Source organism: Belonocnema kinseyi, chromosome 1 (genome assembly GCF_010883055.1).
Source record: "Belonocnema kinseyi isolate 2016_QV_RU_SX_M_011 chromosome 1, B_treatae_v1, whole genome shotgun sequence".
In the NCBI taxonomy this organism is placed as follows: Eukaryota; Metazoa; Arthropoda; class Insecta; order Hymenoptera; family Cynipidae; genus Belonocnema; species Belonocnema kinseyi.
Window position 1 is genome coordinate 56868196 of NC_046657.1, and position 19319 is coordinate 56887514.

The 19319-nt window shown below is 25.7% G+C and overlaps 2 protein-coding genes across 5 annotated transcripts in view; one reads left to right on the forward strand and one right to left on the reverse strand.

Moving 5' to 3' along the window:
* The window catches only part of LOC117174110 (facilitated trehalose transporter Tret1-like), a 16822-nt gene extending 9681 nt beyond the window's left edge, over positions 1-7141 (reverse strand). The window contains exons 1-3 of one of the 4 annotated variants that reach the window (XM_033362890.1): positions 6747-7141; positions 1385-1511; positions 1104-1295 (exon numbers count right to left, since the gene is read on the reverse strand). In XM_033362890.1, the coding sequence (XP_033218781.1) occupies positions 1104-1195 (92 nt within the window). In that variant the 5' untranslated portion in view covers positions 1196-1295; positions 1385-1511; positions 6747-7141. Of the gene's footprint in view, positions 1-1103; positions 1296-1384; positions 1512-4726; positions 4886-6746 lie in introns of all 4 variants that reach the window. The other 3 variants (XM_033362899.1, XM_033362882.1, XM_033362907.1) reach the window with 3 other exon arrangements.
* A 184-nt stretch (positions 7142-7325) lies between these two features.
* Positions 7326-19319, forward strand: part of LOC117169175 (COMM domain-containing protein 3-like) — a 14743-nt gene continuing 2749 nt past the window's right edge. Inside the window, exons 1-2 of the mRNA XM_033355402.1 lie at positions 7326-7591; positions 11810-12081. Of these exons, the coding sequence (XP_033211293.1) occupies positions 7462-7591; positions 11810-12081 (402 nt within the window). The 5' untranslated portion in view covers positions 7326-7461. The remainder of the gene's footprint in view (positions 7592-11809; positions 12082-19319) is intronic.

Here is a 19319-nt window from a genome sequence, read left to right on the forward strand (position 1 = left end):
TATGTGTGTGTGTATAAATGTGTATGTGTTTGTGTGTTCTTTTTTAATTTAATTATTTTGTAGAAAAATCGTCTTCTTGACTTTAGATCTTGATAAATTGTTAATAATTTCAACCATTTAGCAGAAAATTACATTTTTACTGGAAATTCATATTTTCGAGTAGAAAATTCAACTGCTTACTGGAAATTAAACTTTCTTTTTTGGATTGGAAAATAAATTTTTTTAAACTTACAAATGTACTGTTTGGTCGAAAATTCAACTGTTTAGTAGAAAATTCGCTTCTCGAAATTGAAAACTATTTCTTTTCTTAATTTTTCTAGTTGAATATTCCACTATTTGGTCATTAATTTATGTATTTTCTTGAAAATTTCTTTTTTTTAGTTAAAAACTGATTTTTGAACTTAACATTTAACTATACTTGGTTCAAAGTTAAACTAGTTCCTTAAAAAAAATTTTAATTAAAATTTTACTATTCCATTTTTTATTAAAATTAATTTTTAAAGTTCAAAAATTCAACTATATGGTTAAAAATGTATGTACTTTGTTGAAAATTTATTTTTTGGGTTAAAAGCTAATTTTTTCAACCTACACTTTAACTACAATTTGATAGAAAATTAACATTTATGTTGAAACTTCATACATTCGGGATGAAAATTCATCTATAAAAGATTCCTCTTTCTGTCTTAAAATTGAACTGTTTGGTTGACAACTAATTTTTTTTAATTCATGTATATTGTTGAAAATTAATATTTTTTGTTTGAAAATTAAACTCTTTAATTGCAAATATACGCAATTTGTTAAAAAAAATTGTTAAATAAATTTTGCTTAAATTGTCAGCTTTGTTGTTGAATAAATACAAAAATTTAGATTAAAAAAATTGGCTCGCATAGATCTGTTGGAAGCTCTAGTCGAATTTGTTAAGAAAAACCCTTTTTGCAAAAATAAAAAAAGTTCAACTTTTTCATATCAAATTTTTTTTTTTAAATTGATCTGTGCAGAAAAAATGTACTTGCTGAGAAAATGGCATACCATTTTTAATTAATCATTATACTTACTATAACTACGTAAAACGAAAATATGAAGCTCTAAATTGTATGAATTACCTGCTTTCAATTTCAGGAATTTTATTTTCCATTGATAAGATTCTCTTGTTAAATTCTGACATTTCTGTGATTAAATCCTGAGACGTGTTCATTTCATAAATTGAATTTGATGTGGAAAATGATGGCGTGTTAATGCAAGTACTTGACTTTACAATCTAAGGTCATGGCATCCTCGATCTCTATGAAACTTGCCTTTTGACAGAGTGAAAATTAGTTTATTTTATAATATGCAAATCTGGAATTTACTATTCAATTAGCCTATCTAAAAAAAATTAATTTACAATAAAACTGCACTTTTAAGAAAAATATTTTTTTTCTCAATACGCCAAGTGGAATTTAATTCTCTAGAGAAATAAGTAAAGCCATGCGCATCCTCAATCTACCGCTTCTCCCTGCAACTGCGCATCCCTGTTGGAAGTTAAAAGATTGAAAAAGATAAAACATTAGGGGATAGGAAAATATAGAACTATTCTATCTCTCTCAATGGGTCACTTCGCATCCTTAAAAAGGTATATTTTCTTACCCAGCAAACACGTTATGTAACTGTTCCAGATAAAAAACGGAACTGTGTTCTATAACATTTGTTAAAAGATGGTGACTGAAATTTTTTAGAACAAAAAGGTAACAGTGTTCTAGAACACTGTGACAAAATTGTGAACGAACAATTCTAGAACAAAAAGGTAACAGTGTTGTAGGACACTGTGACAAAATTGTGACAGAACTGTTCTCGAACTATGTGACAGCACTGTTCTGTAACAGTTGCTATGGAATTTCTCTAGAACAAACTGATCACAGACGCTCTATATTTGTTTCAAGTGTATTCTAGAACTGTTTCGAAACAGTGTTATATCGAAGTTCTAGAACCCTGTTACAAGTGTGTTCTAAAACGAATTAGGATCTATCCCGGATCAAAATATATCCATAGGGATATCAAAATTTCCTTCTCGCAGGATATTCCGACGGGTTATCCCTGGAATAACCCGGGACATAAATGGGGTCTAATCGAATATCCCGGGATATCCTATTGCTGTGAGGGCTACATAACACTTCCATATTTGACAAATAACAGTTCTAGAAGTGTTATAGAATTGTTATAGAACTGTTATAGAATTATCCTAGATTTCTTACAACTCAGCGTACCAAAGTTCTAGAATTGTTCTAGAAATGTTAAAGATCAGTTGTCACAGCGTTCTAGATCTTTTACAGAATTATTAGATAACACTGGTAACCGAGTTCTAGAATTGATCTAGAAATGTTACATATCATGTGTCACATCGTTCTAGAACTTTTACAGAATTGTTCTAGCGAATTGTTACTTGTAACATATAGTTACTCACATGTCGCAACTTGTTACTAACTGTTCCAGAACACGTTCTTTTGTGTTCTTGAACAGTTACAGATTTGTTCTGTAACCATGTTTGCTGGGTATATCCTCAATCATTTTCTATCTTTTTCTCTATCCGTCGTGACCAAGGACCCCTTCTAGAAAAGAATGATTGGATCCGATTGCGAGCGATTGATAATAATGTCCAATCATTCCCAATAGTGTTTCTTAATCAGGTCTGACCGACTCAGAAAGATTGAGGTTGGATATCGTTCTCAATCGGGACGCGAGGTGATTTGCAGGTCGGCCACGGCCATGTTGGTGGCAGCACTTTGATCACGCGGGGATGATTTGAAAACGGTTATTTACTTTTTGTTTTAAATTCACATCTCGATAAAAGATAACACTTTTCAAAGATTTCAAAGATTTCAAAGATTTCAAAGATTACAAATAATTCCCTCGCGATGAAAGAACTATCACTAGCAGATATGCCAATAATTTGTATAGTGATTTTTCTGAGTTCTATTATAATCAACTATTTATTTAAATAGCATAAAATACTTATAACGTAGAAAGCGTACAAAATTTATTTCGTCATGCAACAAAATTAGCTTATCATGTATAATACATTAATTACATTACAATCTAATTAGTAATCAGCCTAGTTAAAGAATACTGTTGATTAATGTGCTGTTTTCGGAGAAACTTGTAATTCGCTAAGTACAATACAATCACAAAATATGAGATCATTGCGTTATGTAATAGCAATCAAACTTTTAAAACCTAAAATTCACCAATCTTATATTTCTAATAACGATACAAACAAGGCATGAATAAAATGTTGATCTAATGATTGCTTTGGTGTCTTCCATCATTATTCCTAGCCGAGTGGGCACACAAGTCCTAAACTTGTCCTATATACGTCTTTCGACGGACGTCTTAAGGACGTCCTGAGGACCTTTTAAAGACATGAAAAAATTCAAAGGGTGTCTTAAAGACGTCAAATCATATGACATAGAGGTACATTCTAAGGACGTCTTTAGGACGTCCCGGTGCCCACTGGGAGGTCATAACATTTATCCATCGAATACGTTAATAATATGATATGATAATCTTTAATAGTCTTTGAGAATCTTATATAATCTTTTTTGATGTTTTATTTACGTCGGCGCTTCTAATAATCTTTGATAATCTATGATAATCTTTAATAATCTTTAATAATCTTTGGGCTGAATCCAATTCAAATCAGGCAAGTTCTACTCTTGAAGTCGCAGAATTGTATGATTAAAGTTTGCTAGTCATATTTCTAAAATATTGAATAGAACAACAAAATGGGTTTTCGACGAAAAATTATGAGTTTTACAAAATTGGTCAATTTTCGGAAAATCATGAGATTAATTAGTTAATTTTTTTTCTAAATATTTCTATTTTCATATATTTCATACAGTTTTGATATGTTTATATTTCATGTTATATACTCCTTCATTTTATTCTTAGAAATTGTAAGTTTATTGTACAATTTAGTTTGTAATCGCGCGGTTTTTATCACTTTTAGTTCCGGTTTAATCGTAGCTAATTAAAACAATTGCAAGTTGTGACACAACTCTACATAGATAATCTTTAGCTGAAACAACCCCATTCTCCTAGTAATTCGAAGAAAGAATAGACTTCATTACTACGTTATTATTTGGTTTAGGGTACCTTTTCACGGAGGCCTGTTTTTAATTAATCGTGAAATTAATATTTTTCATAAGATTCATTTCTACCTGCTTTGTTGGTTTATGGCAAATTTGATTGGTTGAGAACCTAGATACGAACTCGATGTGTTAAATTAATTAAACGATTAATTGAAAACAGGCCTCCATGAAAAGGTTCCCTTATACCAGTGGTCAGCACGCTCTTGCCCAGGGCAGGTTACCCTGCCCCGGCTGCCCTACGACCTACCTGCGAGCTTGGCCAGACCACCCCTTTCCTCAGGGGTCTTTTGTTAGAAAATGGAAAAAAATGTGAGATTAAAAAATTCGTAATTTTGCAATCAGTGACTTAAAAGTAATATATTTGGAATCTACGTATTGTTCCGATTCCAAAGACATGTAATTTGTCTATAAAGATTGAAAATTTGAGAAGTATTTAGTATTAAATTGACTGTCATTCTGATGTTTCTTGATATTAAACTCCTTCAAATTTTTAACTTTTCTAGGCAAGTAATATATCATTGGAATCGGAAATATTCGTAGATGCTGATAATGCTATTTTCAAATCGTTAGTTGAAAAATTAAAAGTTTTAAAATTTCCTTACTTTGACATGCCTGTGGACAAAAGACCCTTGCTGGAGTAACCTCACTCAACTAAGGTACATGAATAGACCGAAAAGTAGTAGAAAAACTTAAGTCAGTGCTCCCAATGTTGGCCCGGTCAAAAATATTATAATCCTAGGTGCGACATCTCACTAGCGAACCTATAATATGTTCCAAAAACTAAAAAATGCCATTATTAATAAAAATATAGGTGGCTAAGGGTACCTTTTCACGGAGACCTGTTTTGAATTAATTTGAAACATCGAGTTCATATCTATGTTCTCCACCAATCAAATTTGCCATAAACTAACAAAGTTGCTAGAAATAAATCATATGAAAAATATTCATTTCAGGATTAATTTCAGACATGCCACCAAGGGTACCTTTTCATGGAGACCTCTTTTTAATTCATCGTTGAATTAATTTAATACATCGAGTTCGTATCTAGGTTCTCAACGAATCAAATTTACCATAAACAAACAAATTAGCTAAAAATGAATCCTATGAAAAATATTAATTCCACGATTAATTAAAAACAAGCCTCCGTGAAAAGGTACCCTAAGTCTATTTATAACCAATGTCATGTTTTCAGTTCTTTCTTTAGGCCCGGTGCACTGCTGCACTTGCGTCAAGTAGAACCTTTTCATGGTAGATAATAAAAATCCAAGAAAATAACTAAGGGGTCATTCACAAAATACGTGATATGTCTAGCGGTGGTAGTGTCCCCAATCTTGGGAACTTTTTAAACTGCGCTTGCCTCGCGCCTACAACTTGATTGATGACTGTTAACGCGCTGGTTTTGAATTATATAAATATTCAGATTTAATACTTAAGATAAATAATTATTGAAAAATGCATCCAAAGTAATTTCTTAATCCTAAATTAGAATTTTGGAGTGACAGATAAAAACATTAAAAAAGAATGCGATTTTCACGCAAAAAAACGTTATCAATTCTGACTTCAGAAAAAAAAGATGTTTTCTTTAATTTAGAATTTTATGTTTTAAAATGTTGATAAAAAGGTAAGAAGAAGTTTTAGTGTTAAGCAAAAAATATTAATTTTAATAATTAATAGTATGTCGGAAATAAACAAAAATTTAATATTAAAACTCGACAGAGCCGAGATTAATCATTAGGACGAACAAAAATGATTTATTTCTCTAAACTCAGAATTCATAACCGTTTTTCCTATTAAAATCGAAGTTTTTGTATCTTTTACTCCAAAATTTTATTTTAGGACCACGAAAATTCTATTTGGGCATTTCTCAATCATTATTTCGCATAAATATTAAATCTGAATATTTATATAATTTAAAATCAGCGCGGTAACAGTGGCCGAACGGGTTGTCGGCGCGACGCAAGCGCAGTTAAAAAAGTTCCTAAAATTGGGGACACTGTGGGTTGGGTGGGGGTCTGTCGAAGTATCATTCACCATGTTAAGAACAATGGAAAAGCTTTCACGCAGGGGGGGGGGGGGGGGGGGGGGGGGGTCAGCAGTTCCTGAAAAATGTATAACGTATTTTGTGAGTGACCCTTAAGGGTACCTTTTCAAAGAGGCCTGGTTTTTAATTAGTCGTGTAATTTATATTTTTTATAAGATTCATTTCTAGCTACTTTGTTGGTTTATGGCAAGTTTGATTGGTTGAGAACCTAAATACGAACTCGATGTATCAAATTAATTCAACGATTAATTAAAAACAGGCCTCCGTGAAAAGGTACTCTAAATATTCTCTTCTTTCAACGAATAACTCCTCTTCACGCATGCGCAGTACTGCTCCGGCTGTTTTTTGGGAGCACTGCTACTTTGTGATACCATTATTTGGAACTAATTAAAAAATTTAAATTACATAATCGTTTGAAATTGCCTTTTTTATTTACCTCAATTTATTAACTTGTTTTTAGAAAACCGAAATACTTTTTTATTTCATTCACATTTGAAAGGAAATTCATAAAATATTATAAATATTGTATGTGTAGGAAAAAAGAATGAATATTTACTATAGAAGGAAGAAATTTTACTTACATCAATGAACTTCGAAATTTAGCCTATTCTGCATAGTATATATACATATTTATATTCACTTATTCAGTACAAGCTCAAATTTCTTCTTGATGTGTGCATCACAATAAAATACATTCTATTTTCTGATTATAAAACACATTTGGATTCCTTTTTTTAACAGGAGTGTAAAAAATGATCTTTTCTTTTTTTCGCAACTTAAACTCTTTATCAGATGTAATTAAGCCGCCGCAATTAGCCAATACACGTGACCGCCTAGTCGTTACCGTTGACATGACGCCGAAAATGATATTTCAGGTCGGGTGGGGGAAATCAAAGATGTCTGGACGCCGAGGGTCGACCAAACATACCAATTGCATTGAACGAAACGTAATTATTTGAATCATTGGAACAAAAATGATTATTCACAATAAGTTTCTTTGAATATTAGTTTTTTAATGTTTAATATCTATTTCATTTAATAATCAAAATCTATAATCTTTTGTTCATAAAAATTTCATGATTTAATTGAATAGCTTTTAAAGCCAAAAAAAGAATATGGAAAACATTTATATCAAGAAATATTTTTTCCGAAGTTATTAACAAAATAAAGATTATTTTCATACAACAATTGGTATCATTGATTGAACCTCACTTTTTGGCCATCTTGCCTGTCGGCGTCACATAGGAAAATAACTCCTTAGCATTCGACACATAACCTGAAACTCAGCTATCAAAAATGGAATTTTCAGACGATTCGATTAAAAAGATTATAAATAATCATGGCATTAATTTACTCAACGACGAAACATTTGATAATTTACTGAGTTTTGCTGTCACTCGGATTTGTGAAGAAGCAACGGATAAAAGTAAGTCTTAATATAATTTAAGCTGATGACAAACTCATTTGGTATTTTGGATTTGAAAATATAATTCGAAAAATGACTATCTTAAGATAAAAAATAATTTTTCTAATCTGAATTTCCTTGTTTAATTATACTCTAGAAATTTTTCGGCAAAAATGGAGAAATCGAAAACGTTTGAAATTTAAAAGTATTCGATATTTGAAAACGTTCGAAATTTGAAAAAATTTGATATTTGAAAACGTTCGAAATTTGAAAACACCCCTCCTTTTTAATATTCCTAATTATAATTTGCTGCATACATGTTACTCAATTAATATTCCGTGGTTTAGTATATTGTAAAGAATTATTTTTAATTAACACTGAATGCTTTGGAATTTTTAAAATATTTTGAATATTCTTTGAAATTCTTGTACCTTCCTGGAAATTTTATTAATTCCTTAAATTCCCGAAATGGCCTCGAATCCTCTGAATTCCCTGAAATAAATGTTCTGATTTCATTAAATATCCGGAATTTTCTAAATTCCATTAAATATCTCCTAAATTCCTTAAATATTTGAAATTCCTGAAATTTCAGAATTTTTCTGTGCAGAAAATTATAATTTTTTTATCTACAGAGAATTTCTGAATATAATATCTACAGAATTTACAGAGTTCCTGGATTTCTTGGAATTCCTTAAATTCTCTGAACTTTCGGAATTCCTTGAATATTCTGAACTCCTTAAATTTCTGAAAATCTCTGAATTTTCTGATATAATTGATTTCGCGCAATTTCTTGAAATCATTTAAATGTTTGAAATCCTTGTATATCTGGAATTTCTTGAATATTCGTAATTCCTTAAAATCCTTCAAATCTCTTAATTCCTAGAAATCCTTTATAATTCTGAATTCCTGAAATTTGTTGAATTCCTCACATTCGTTGCATTTTTTAAATGTGGTAAATTCCTGAAGTTCGTTGGATTACTTAAATATTCTGAATTTCTTAATTTTGTTTTAATATTCTGAATTCCTGAAATTCTTTCTGTATTCTGAATTTTCTAAATTTCTGAAAATCCCCGAATTCCTTCAGTTCTATAAAATCCTTTAATATTCTGAATTCGTGAAATTGCTTGAAATCTATGAAATCCTTTGATATTCTGAATTCCTAAAACTTTTTGAATTTCCTAAATTGGCTGAATTTCTTTAATATTCTGAATTCTTGAAACTCGTTGAATCTCTCAAACTTTTTTTATATTAGGTATTAACCGAATTCCTGAAAAATTCTGGATTTCTCGAAATATATGAAATCGTTTAATATTATAAATTCCCGGAATTCCTTCAGTATTCTAAATTCGTTGAATCTTTTGAATGTTGTAATTTCCTGAAATTTGTTGAATTCCTGATATTGGATGAATTTCTTAAATAATTTGAATTCTTAAAATTCGTTGCATTTTACAAATATACTGAATTCCTGAAATTCTTTGAAATCCTAAATTTCTCAAATATTAGAAAATCTTAAATTCTACAATATTCTAAATTCCTAAAATTTGTTGAATTTCTTCAATTTCTTGAATACCTTAAATATTCGGAATTTCCTCAATGTCTTGAATATTCGTAATTCCCTGAATTCCTGAAAATCTCGGAATTCCTCAAATTCGTTCAAGTCTGTGAAATCCTTTAATATTTTGAATTCCTAAAATTCCTTGAATTCTATTCAATCCTTTAATATTCTGAATACCTAAAATTCCTTCTGTATTCGGAATTCATCCAATTCCTGAAAAAATTTGAATTCCTTCAAGCCTATCAAACCCTTCAATATTCTGCATTCATAAAATTCGTTGAATCCCTGAAATTCATTGAATTTTGCGATTCGTAGAATTTCTTAAATATTGTAAATTCCTGAAATTCGCTAAATTTCTAAAATTTGTTGAATTCCTGAAATTCGTTGAATATCTTAAATATTCGGAATTCCTGAAATTTGTTGAATTTCACAAATATTCTGAATTCCTGAAATTCTTTGAAATCCTAAATTCGTCAAATATTAGAAAATATGGGAAATTTTGCAATATTCTTAAGTCTTCAAATTCGTTGAATTTCTTAAATATTCTGAATTCATGACGTTTGTTGAATTCCTAAAATGCATCCAATTTCTTAAATTTATTGAATTTCCTTTTATATTCGAAATTCACTGAATTACTTAAAATCTCTACATTCCTTGAAATCTATGAAATCGATCAATATTCTAAATTGCCGCAATTCCTTAAATATTGGTAATTTCCCAATTTTCTTGAATATTAGAAATTTACTGAATTCCTGAAAATCTCTTAACTCCAAAAATTTCTTGAAATCTATGAAATCCTTTAATATTCTGAATCCCTGAAATTCCTTGAAATCTATTAAATCCTTTAATATTCTGAATTCCTGAAATTTCTTCTGTATTCGGAATTCCTGAAAAATTTCAATTCCTTGAAACCTATGAAATCCTTAAATATTCTGAATTCCTAAAATTCATTGAATCTTTTAATTCTTTGAATTTCTTAAATACTGTGAATTCTTAAAATTCGTCGATTTTCTTAAATATTCTGAATTCCTGAAATTCGTTGAATTCTTAAAATTCGTTGAATTTCTTAAGTATTCTGAATTCCTGAAATTCATTGAATTTTACAAATATTCTAAATTCCTGAAATTCCTTTTATATTTGAAATTTACTGAATTCCTAAAAATATCTGAATTCCTTGAAAGCATGAAAGAATTCAATATTCTAAATTCCCGGGATTCCTTAAATCCCTGAAATTTCTCGAATTCCTTAAATATTCGAAATTCCTGAAATTCGTTAAATTCTCTAAATATTCGAAATTTCTGGAATTCGCTCAATTATTTTCAATATTCGGAATTTCCTAAATTTCTTGAATATTTCGAATTCACTGAATTCCTGAAAATATCTGAATTCCTGAAATTCGTTGCATTTCTTATATATTCTGAATTCATGAAATTCGTTAAATTTTACACATATTCTGAATTCCTGAAATTCCAGAAAATATCCGAATTCCTTCAAATCTTTGCAAATTTTCAAGATTATTCAATATTCCCGTAATTTCCTAAATATTTTGAATTTCTGAAATTCGTTGAATTCCTTAAATATTCGGAATTTCCTACATTTCTTAAACAGTCGGAATTTACTGAATTCCTGAAAATCACTGAATTCCAGAAATTCTTCGAAATCTATTAAAACCTTTAATATTCTAAATTCCTGAAATTCGTTGCAGTTTTTGAATTTTCTGAATTTCTGAAGTCCGTTAAATTTCTTAAATTTGTTGATTCCTTGAAATTTGTTTAATTTCTAAAATATTGTGAATTCCTGAATTTCGCTGAATTTCTTAAATTCGTTAAATTCCTGAACTTCTTTAAATTCCTGAAATTCAGGCAATTCCTGAAACTGGTTGAATTCTTGAAATTCGCTGAATTCATTAAATTTCTTAAATATTCTGAATTTCTAAAATTCCTTGAAATCTTAAATTCCTTAAATATTAGAAATTCCCTGAATGCTCTGAAATCCCGGAAATTTTCTGAATTCCTTGAAATCCTGAATCCTTTAAGTATTTGAAATTTTCTGATTCCTTAAAAATCTCCAAACGCTTTGAATTTCCTGAAATTATTCAATATCCTAAATTCTTTGAATATTCGTTATTTCCTAAATTCCTGAAAATATTTGAATTCCTCGGATATTAATGTAAAGAATTTCTGAAAATAAAACCAAGAATCTAACGACCAAATTTAAACAACCACTATAAAATCTCATTTAAATTTCTTAAATTTTTCTGAATTCCTCGGATTACCCAAAATTTCCTTAAATATTCTACATTTAGAGAATTTTCTGAATTCTCTTAAATCCCTGAATTCCTTCAATTCTTCTTAATTCCCCTCAATTTTTTTTTTCATTATTTGGATGTCCTTAGGAATTCAGCGATTTTTTAAATTCAAAAAATTGCACGAATTGAGAGAATCACGCGAATTGAAATAATTGAAATATATCAGGGAACTCAGAGGAATTCAGAAAGATTGATAAGAAGTCAAGAGAATTAAAAAGTATTTGAAAGATTTTTTTTAACAGTGCCAAGAACTCAAAAGAACTCAAAAGAATATAAAGGACTCAAAAGAAATTGAAAGGAATTAAACGTGAATTCAAAAGAATATACTAAGCCAAAAAATTTGTCGTAAAATTGAAATAAAAAATGAACTTTTCAGCCCTCGCAGAAATTTATGGATCAGAACCAGATCTAGTTAAAAATGCTTACACAGGAATCACAAGTTTATTCGTCGAAGCCGCAAGGCATGATTTAGGGATAGAAAAATTATCGGAATCGTTAAATAGCTCGTCCCTCAATAAAGAAAAAATAGAAAAATTGTGTGAAGCCTTCGAAAAAAACAAGGAACGATTTAAACACAAGTTGGAAATCGTTGGAGGTGGACTTCCTCATCTTGTGGATGTCACCTGGAAACTGGATTACTGCATAAAAGTAATTTTATATTTTTTAAATCGAAAAATTATTCCAATAAAATTAATTAATCAGGGTGGCGATTTCACCGGGAAATGACGGGAATTTACTTCTAATCGTAGTAAAATTCAAGTTTTTATTATTTTAATGTTTTTTTTTTCAATTTAGAAACGTTTTATTCGAATTAAATTTTTTTTAAAGAATTGCAATTCGGATTTGGAAAGTACTTGAAGTATTTTTTATATTAGAAGTAGTATTTCAAAGAGGAAATATTTCTGAATTATAATACATGTTTTTTTGTTTAATTTTCGTTACGAATTTAACTTTTTTTTCCTTGAAAATTCGACTAATTGCGGTTAAAAGCTACATTCTTTTTCTAAAAATCATTCTTTTGTTTAAGAACTAGATTTTAACGGAAAATTCAACTATTCCATTTTTGATTGAGAATTGATCTTTTTGAATAAAAATTCAACTATTTGGATGAAAATTTATATTTTTTATTTAAAAACTAAACAATTTTTTTAAACTGATGTAATTCGTGGAAAATTCGTCCTTTTTTGTAGAAAATTAATCTTTATGGTTGAAAATTCATATTTTTGTTATAAGATTCAACTATTGCAGTTCACCTGTCAACTATTTCCGTTAAAAATTCATTATTTTCTTCGAAAATTTAATTATTCTATTGAAAAGTCATTTTTGTTTTGAAAATTCATTTTTCTCAACCAAAAAATTTATTTTTTTATTAATAAATTTAACTATTTGGTTGAAAATCGATTTTTTAAGTGGAAAATTCAACTATATGTTTAAAAATCTTTGTATTTCATTAATTAATCTTCTAGTTTGAAAATTCATTTTATTTCAAAAAATTCATCTTCTTGGCTTAGAAAATGCATTTTTTAAAATGAAGATTCGATATTTTTGTCGAAAATTAATTACTTTGATTAAAAATTTTAATATTTCGTTAAAAAAATTTCGATTCCAGACGAATTCAACTGCTTTTGAATTAAAATAAAAACTTTCTTTTGGTTAAAATATTAACTATTAAATTTTTTCTGGAGAGTTCTTCGTTCATTGTAGAAAACTTCATTAATTGGTTTTCCATGTTCCAAGTCAGAATTCTTTACAACTTATAAGATCCCTTTGTCAAATTTTAGAAAAAGAAAGTACTTGAAGTATTTTTAAAGTAGAAGTATTTTAAAGAGGAAATATTTCTGAATTATAATACAATTTTTTTAATTTTTCATTACGAATCTAACTATTTTTTCTTGAAAATTCAAAAACTTGCGGTTAAAATGCTTTTTAATTCTTTTGTTTAATTTTTTTGTGTGAATATTCATAATTGTAATTGAAAATTCACCTCTTTTTGGAAATATAACTACTTTGTTGAAAAGTTATTTTTTTCACTAAAAATTCAACTATTTTATTTTTGATTGAAAATTTATCTTTTTTAAATAAAAATTCAACTATTTGGTTAAAAATTTATAGTTTTTAATTAAAAATTAAACTATTTTTTTTTTAATTCATGTAATTCGTGGAAAAATCGTTTTATTTTAGTTGAAAATTCATCTTTTAAGTTGAAAATAAAATTACTATTTTGTTAAAAATTAATGTTTTTATTTGAATATTCATAATTGTAATTGAAAATTCACCTCTTTTTGGAAATGTAACTACTTTGTTCAAAACTCATTTTTTTTAGCCAAAAATTCAAGTACTCTAGTAGAAAATTTAACTAGTTTGCTAAAAATCGTTTTTAAAAAATTAAGACAGATTTTTAACGGAAAATTCAACTATTAAATTTTTTATTGAAATTTTATCTTTTTTTGAATAAAAATTCACCTATTTGGATAAAATTTTATATTCTTTTATTTACAAATTAAACTATTTAAAAAAATTACTGTAATTTCTGGAAAAGTCGTCCTTTTTTTTAGAAAATTGATCTTTATGGTTATAAATTCATCTTTTTGTTATAAGATTCAATTATTCCAGTTTAATATTAATCATTTTAGTTGAAAATTCATCTTTTAAATTGTAAATAAATTTACTATTTTGTTAGAAATTAATTTTTTAACTTGAATATTCATAATTGTAATGGAAAATTCACCTCTTTTTGAAAATGTAACTACTTTCTTGAAAATCATTTTTTTTTAATAAAAATTGAACTATTCCAGCACAAAATTTAACGATTTTTCTGAAAATCTGTTTTTTGTTTGTTTTAAGAATTATATTTTTAACGGAAAATTCAACTATTCTATTTTTGATTAAAAATTTAAAGAAAATAAAAATTCAACTATTTGGCTGAAAATGTATTTAAATAACTATATTGTTAAAAATGATTTAACTTTAAATTTATTTAAATTGAAATAACTTTTTTTTAAATAATAAATTTGTGAAAAATTCGTCCTTTGCTTTTTTCTTTAAATTAATCTTTATGGTTGAAGATTTAACTATTTTGGTAGAAAATAAAATTATTTGTTTGAAAGTTAAATTTTTTGTTTACAATTAATATTTCAGGATGGAAAATAAAATTGTTTTTTTTTAGAAATATCGACCTTTTAGGTTATAAATTGAACGATTTTTTTTTAATTAAACCGTTTTTGATTTAAAATAAAAATTTTCATTGGTTGAATATTCAACTATTCGAACTAAATTTGTCATTTTATTTGAAAATTTTAATTTTTCCTAATAGAAAATTAATCTCCTTGGTGGAAAATTAATTTTTTTCTTTGTGAAAAATTCATTTTCTTACTTAAAAATTTAACGACTTTAGTTCAAAATTAATTATTTTTCTTGAGAATTTAATTAATATATTAAACACTCTTCTTTTTCAATTGATTTTTTTAGTGGAAAATTTTAATATTTGTTTGAAAATTGATCTTTTTTAGTTGAAAATTCAACTAATTGTTTAAAAATTTTTGTATTTTGTTAAAAGTTTGTCTTTTGTTAGATAATAATTAATCTTATTGTTTCAAAAATTCATTTTAGTTCTTATTTGTTTAAAAATTTACATTTTTGATTTAAAAATTAAACTATTGAAAAAAACTAATTTAATTTGTGGAAGATTCGCCTTTTTTGTAGAAAATTAATCTTTATGGTTAAAAATTCATCTTTTTGTTAAACCTTTTTGTAAAAAATTAATTTTTTAATTCAAGTTTTGTCATTTTAATAAAAATTTTATATCTTTGGTTAAAAATTCAGCTATTTGATTGAAAAGTTTTATTTTCTTTGGATGAAAAGGATTTTTTTTACCGAAAATTGAACTATTTTGTTGAAAATTTGTTGTTTTTTTTGTTGAAAATTATTTTTTGTATGAAACTATTATTCCAGTTAAAAATTCCATAATTTTAGTTGAAAATTTACCTCTTTGATTAAACATTTATTTTTTAATTAAAAATGTAATTATTCCATTTTTTGTTGAAAAATAATTTTTTTTAGTTTAAAATTCAACTATTTGGTTGAAATTTTGTCTTCTTTAAATGAAAATTCAACTATTTCGTAAACAATTGATGTATTCTGTTGAAAAAATGTATTCGTAGAAAAGAAATCTTTTTTCTATAAATTAATCTTTTTGTTTAAAAATTCATCTTTTTTATTAGTATTGCAGTTGATGATTCATAATATTATTAAAAAATTCTATTTATTTTGAAAAATTTTGCTCTCTTGTATTAAACGATGTTTAGAAAAACGTCAGGAATTAAAATAAATGTTTGTGTTTTGAGCAAAATATGAATGTTTCTTTTATTTGGCCGGGAAAATTGAAAAACACGACCAGAAAAATGGAAAAACTCGACCGGAAAAAAACAGCCTAATCGCCACCCTGTTTAAACTTCGTTTTCAGGGATCACAGTGGTTCTGCAGTTAAATTCTAGGGAAAATTGGGTAACTTTTTTCGAAAAACAGGTAATTCTCTTTTTAAAAAAGGGGAATTTTTTTACTTTAAATAAATATAAATAATTTTCTTGATTAGAAATTAATTTTTTTTTGGCTTGAAAATTCGTTTGAGGGTTGATTTGGCATTTTTCGCAATTTTATTAATATGCGGGAAAATTTAATTATTTAGTTGAAAAATTTAAATTATCCTTTTTTAGTATGAAATTCAACTATTTCAGTTGAAAAACTATGGTTGAAAATTGATCTTTTTAATTACAAAATTACAAAATTTTACTATTTAATTAATTATTTAAATAAAATTTAACTATTTGATTAAAAATCTTTGTATTTCATTGAAAATTAATTTTATTGGTTGAAAATGTTTTTTTTTCGCTAAAAATTCATCTATTTTATACAAAATTGTACTATTTAATTAATTAATTAAATAACTAACTAAATTATAATAATTTAGTTAAAAACTTTGTATTTCATTATAAATTAATCAATTTAGTTTAAAATTTAAATGTTTTGTTGTAAATTTATCTTTTTTTTTTGACGAATTCAACTATTTTTTATTTAAAATTGAAATTTTCTTGGTTGAAAATGTTTTTTTTTTCGCTAAAAATTCATCTATTTTATACAAAATTGTACTATTTAATTAATTAATTAAATAACTAACTAAATTATAATAATTTAGTTAAAAACTTTGTATTTCATTATAAATTAATCAATTTAGTTTAAAATTTAAATGTTTTGTTGTAAATTTATCTTTTTTTTTGACGAATTCAACTATTTTTTATTTAAAATTGAAATTTTTTGTCGAAATATCTACTATTAATATTTTTTTGATGACTCATCTTTCATGGTTGAAAATGTTATTAATTGGTGGAAAATTTTATGATTATGTTGAAAAATCAAATTCATCCTTTTGGGTCGAAATGCGACTGTTTTTTTTAATTCAAATTTTTATTCAACGTATATTAAATTATTCAATTATAAATATTGACCACTTTAGTTTAAATAATTAATTTTTTTTGGCAATTCCTTTTTTTTAAGATTAATTTTTTAAAACTAAAAATTTAACTGTTCCATTTTTTATAGAAAATTGATTATTTTTAGTTCAAAATGGATCTTTTTTAGTTAAAAATTAAACTATTTGCTTAAAAATCTGTGTATTTCTTTAAAAATTCCTCTTTTGGCAGATAATAATTAATCTTTTTGGTTGAAAATTCATCTTCGTGGTTTAAAATTTAAATATTTCGTTGTTCCTAATTGGTGGAAAATTGAATGACGTAAAAAATTTAAATTCATCCTTTTTGATCGAAATTTAAATGTTTAAAATTAAAAATTCAAATTTTTATTCAGTGAATATTAAACTATTCTATTTAAATATTTATAATTTTATTTTAAAAAAATTATTGTTTGTTTAAAACTTCGTTTTGTTTTTAAATTAAGAATTATTTTTTTGTAAGTAAAAATTTAACTGTTACATTTTTGTTTGAAAATCGATCTTTTTTGTTAATAATTCGCCTCTTTTGGTAGAAAATAATTAATCTTCTTGATGGAAAATTAATTTTTTGGGTAAAAAAATTCATCATTTTAATTGAAAAACTTGATTTTTTAAATTTCAAATTTATTTTTTTGTTTGTTTAAGATTCACTATATTAGTCGAAATATTCATTTTTTTATTAAAATTTTTTTTTTAATGTTTTGAAATATCAACTATTACATTTTTTGTTGAGTATTCATCTTTCATTGTTGAAAATTTTATTATTTTTTTTTTTTTAAATCTAATTTATCGTTTTTGGTTAAAATTAAACTGTTTTTTTATTTAAAATTTACATTGGTTGAATTTTCAAATATTCCAACTAGATTTGTCATTTTATTTGAAAATTCATTTTGTTTGAATATTTATGTTTTTAGTAGAAAATTCAACTGTTTGTTTGAAAATCGTTCTATTTCATTAAAAATTCCTCTCTTTTGGCAGATAATAATTAATCTCCTTGGTGGAAAAGTCATATTTTTGTTTAAAAAAATGCATTATTTTAGTTCAAAAAGTTTATTTTTTGTACTTCAAATTTATTTTTTTTCTTTGAAGATTCATTATATTAGTCGAAAAATTCATTTCTGCGTTTAAAAATTTTAATATTTTGTTGAAAAGTTGTAAATTCGATTAAATATTGATACTTTTTGGTTAAGACTCAACTGTTTTGTAAAAAATTCATCTATTTGGCTTGAAAATTATTTTTTTAAATCAAACTTTATCGTTTAATTCGAAAATTAATTTGTTTGGTTGAAGATTTAAATATTTTGGTAAAAAATACAACTATTTGGTTGAAAGTGTACTTTTGACAATTAATTGACAATTCATTGTTGATAATTAATATTTTAGGGTGTAAAATAAAACTTTTTTTAGAAAATTCTACCGTTTAGCTTGAAATTCCAAAAACATTTTTTTTTAAAGTTGTATTTTTTTTTATGAATTCAACTACTGTTTTATTTAATTGTTTTCTTAAATGTGTTGGAATATTAACTATTACATTTTTTGTTGAGGATTCATCTTTTACGCTTGAATATTTTACTATTTTGTTGATAAATCAAATTTTCCTTTTTTGATTGAAATTAAACTGTTTTTTATTTAAAATTAAAATTTTCATTGGTTGAATATTCAACTATTCCAATCAAAATTTTCATTTTGTTTGAAAATTAATTTTTTCGCACAGAAAATTAATCTTCTTCATTTGAAAATTTAACGACTTTAGTTAAAAATTTATCATTTTTTGTTTACAATTTAACTATTTTAATTACAAATTCATTATTTTACTTGATAATTTAATTATTATATTAAAAATCGGTTTTTTTTTTAATTGATTTTTTTAGCGGAAAATTTAACTATATGGTTGAAAACTGATATTTTTAGTGAAAAATGCAACTAATTGTTGAAAGATCTTTGTATTTTGTTAAAAATTTGTCTTGGTAGATAATAATTAATCTTCTTGTTTGAAAATTCATTTTAGTTTATAAAACTCACCTTTTTGCAATGAAAAGGCTTTTTTAAAAATAAAGATTTGTTATTTTGGTCGACAATTCATTTCTTTGGTCGAAAATTGTAATATATTCAATTTTTTAGCTTCAAAATTTAAAAAAATGTAAAATTTATGATTTTAGTTGAAAATTTATCACTTTGGTTGAAAATTAATTTTTTTAACTGAAAGTTTAAATATTGAATTTTTAGTTGAATATTGATCTTTTTTAGTAGAAAATTCTTTGTTTTTGGTGTTGAAAATTAATTTTTTAACTCAGAATTTAACTATTGAATTTTTTTATTAAAAATGTATCTTTTTCAGTTGAAAATTCGTTTTTGCTTTTTTTGCAAATTAATTTTTTTAACT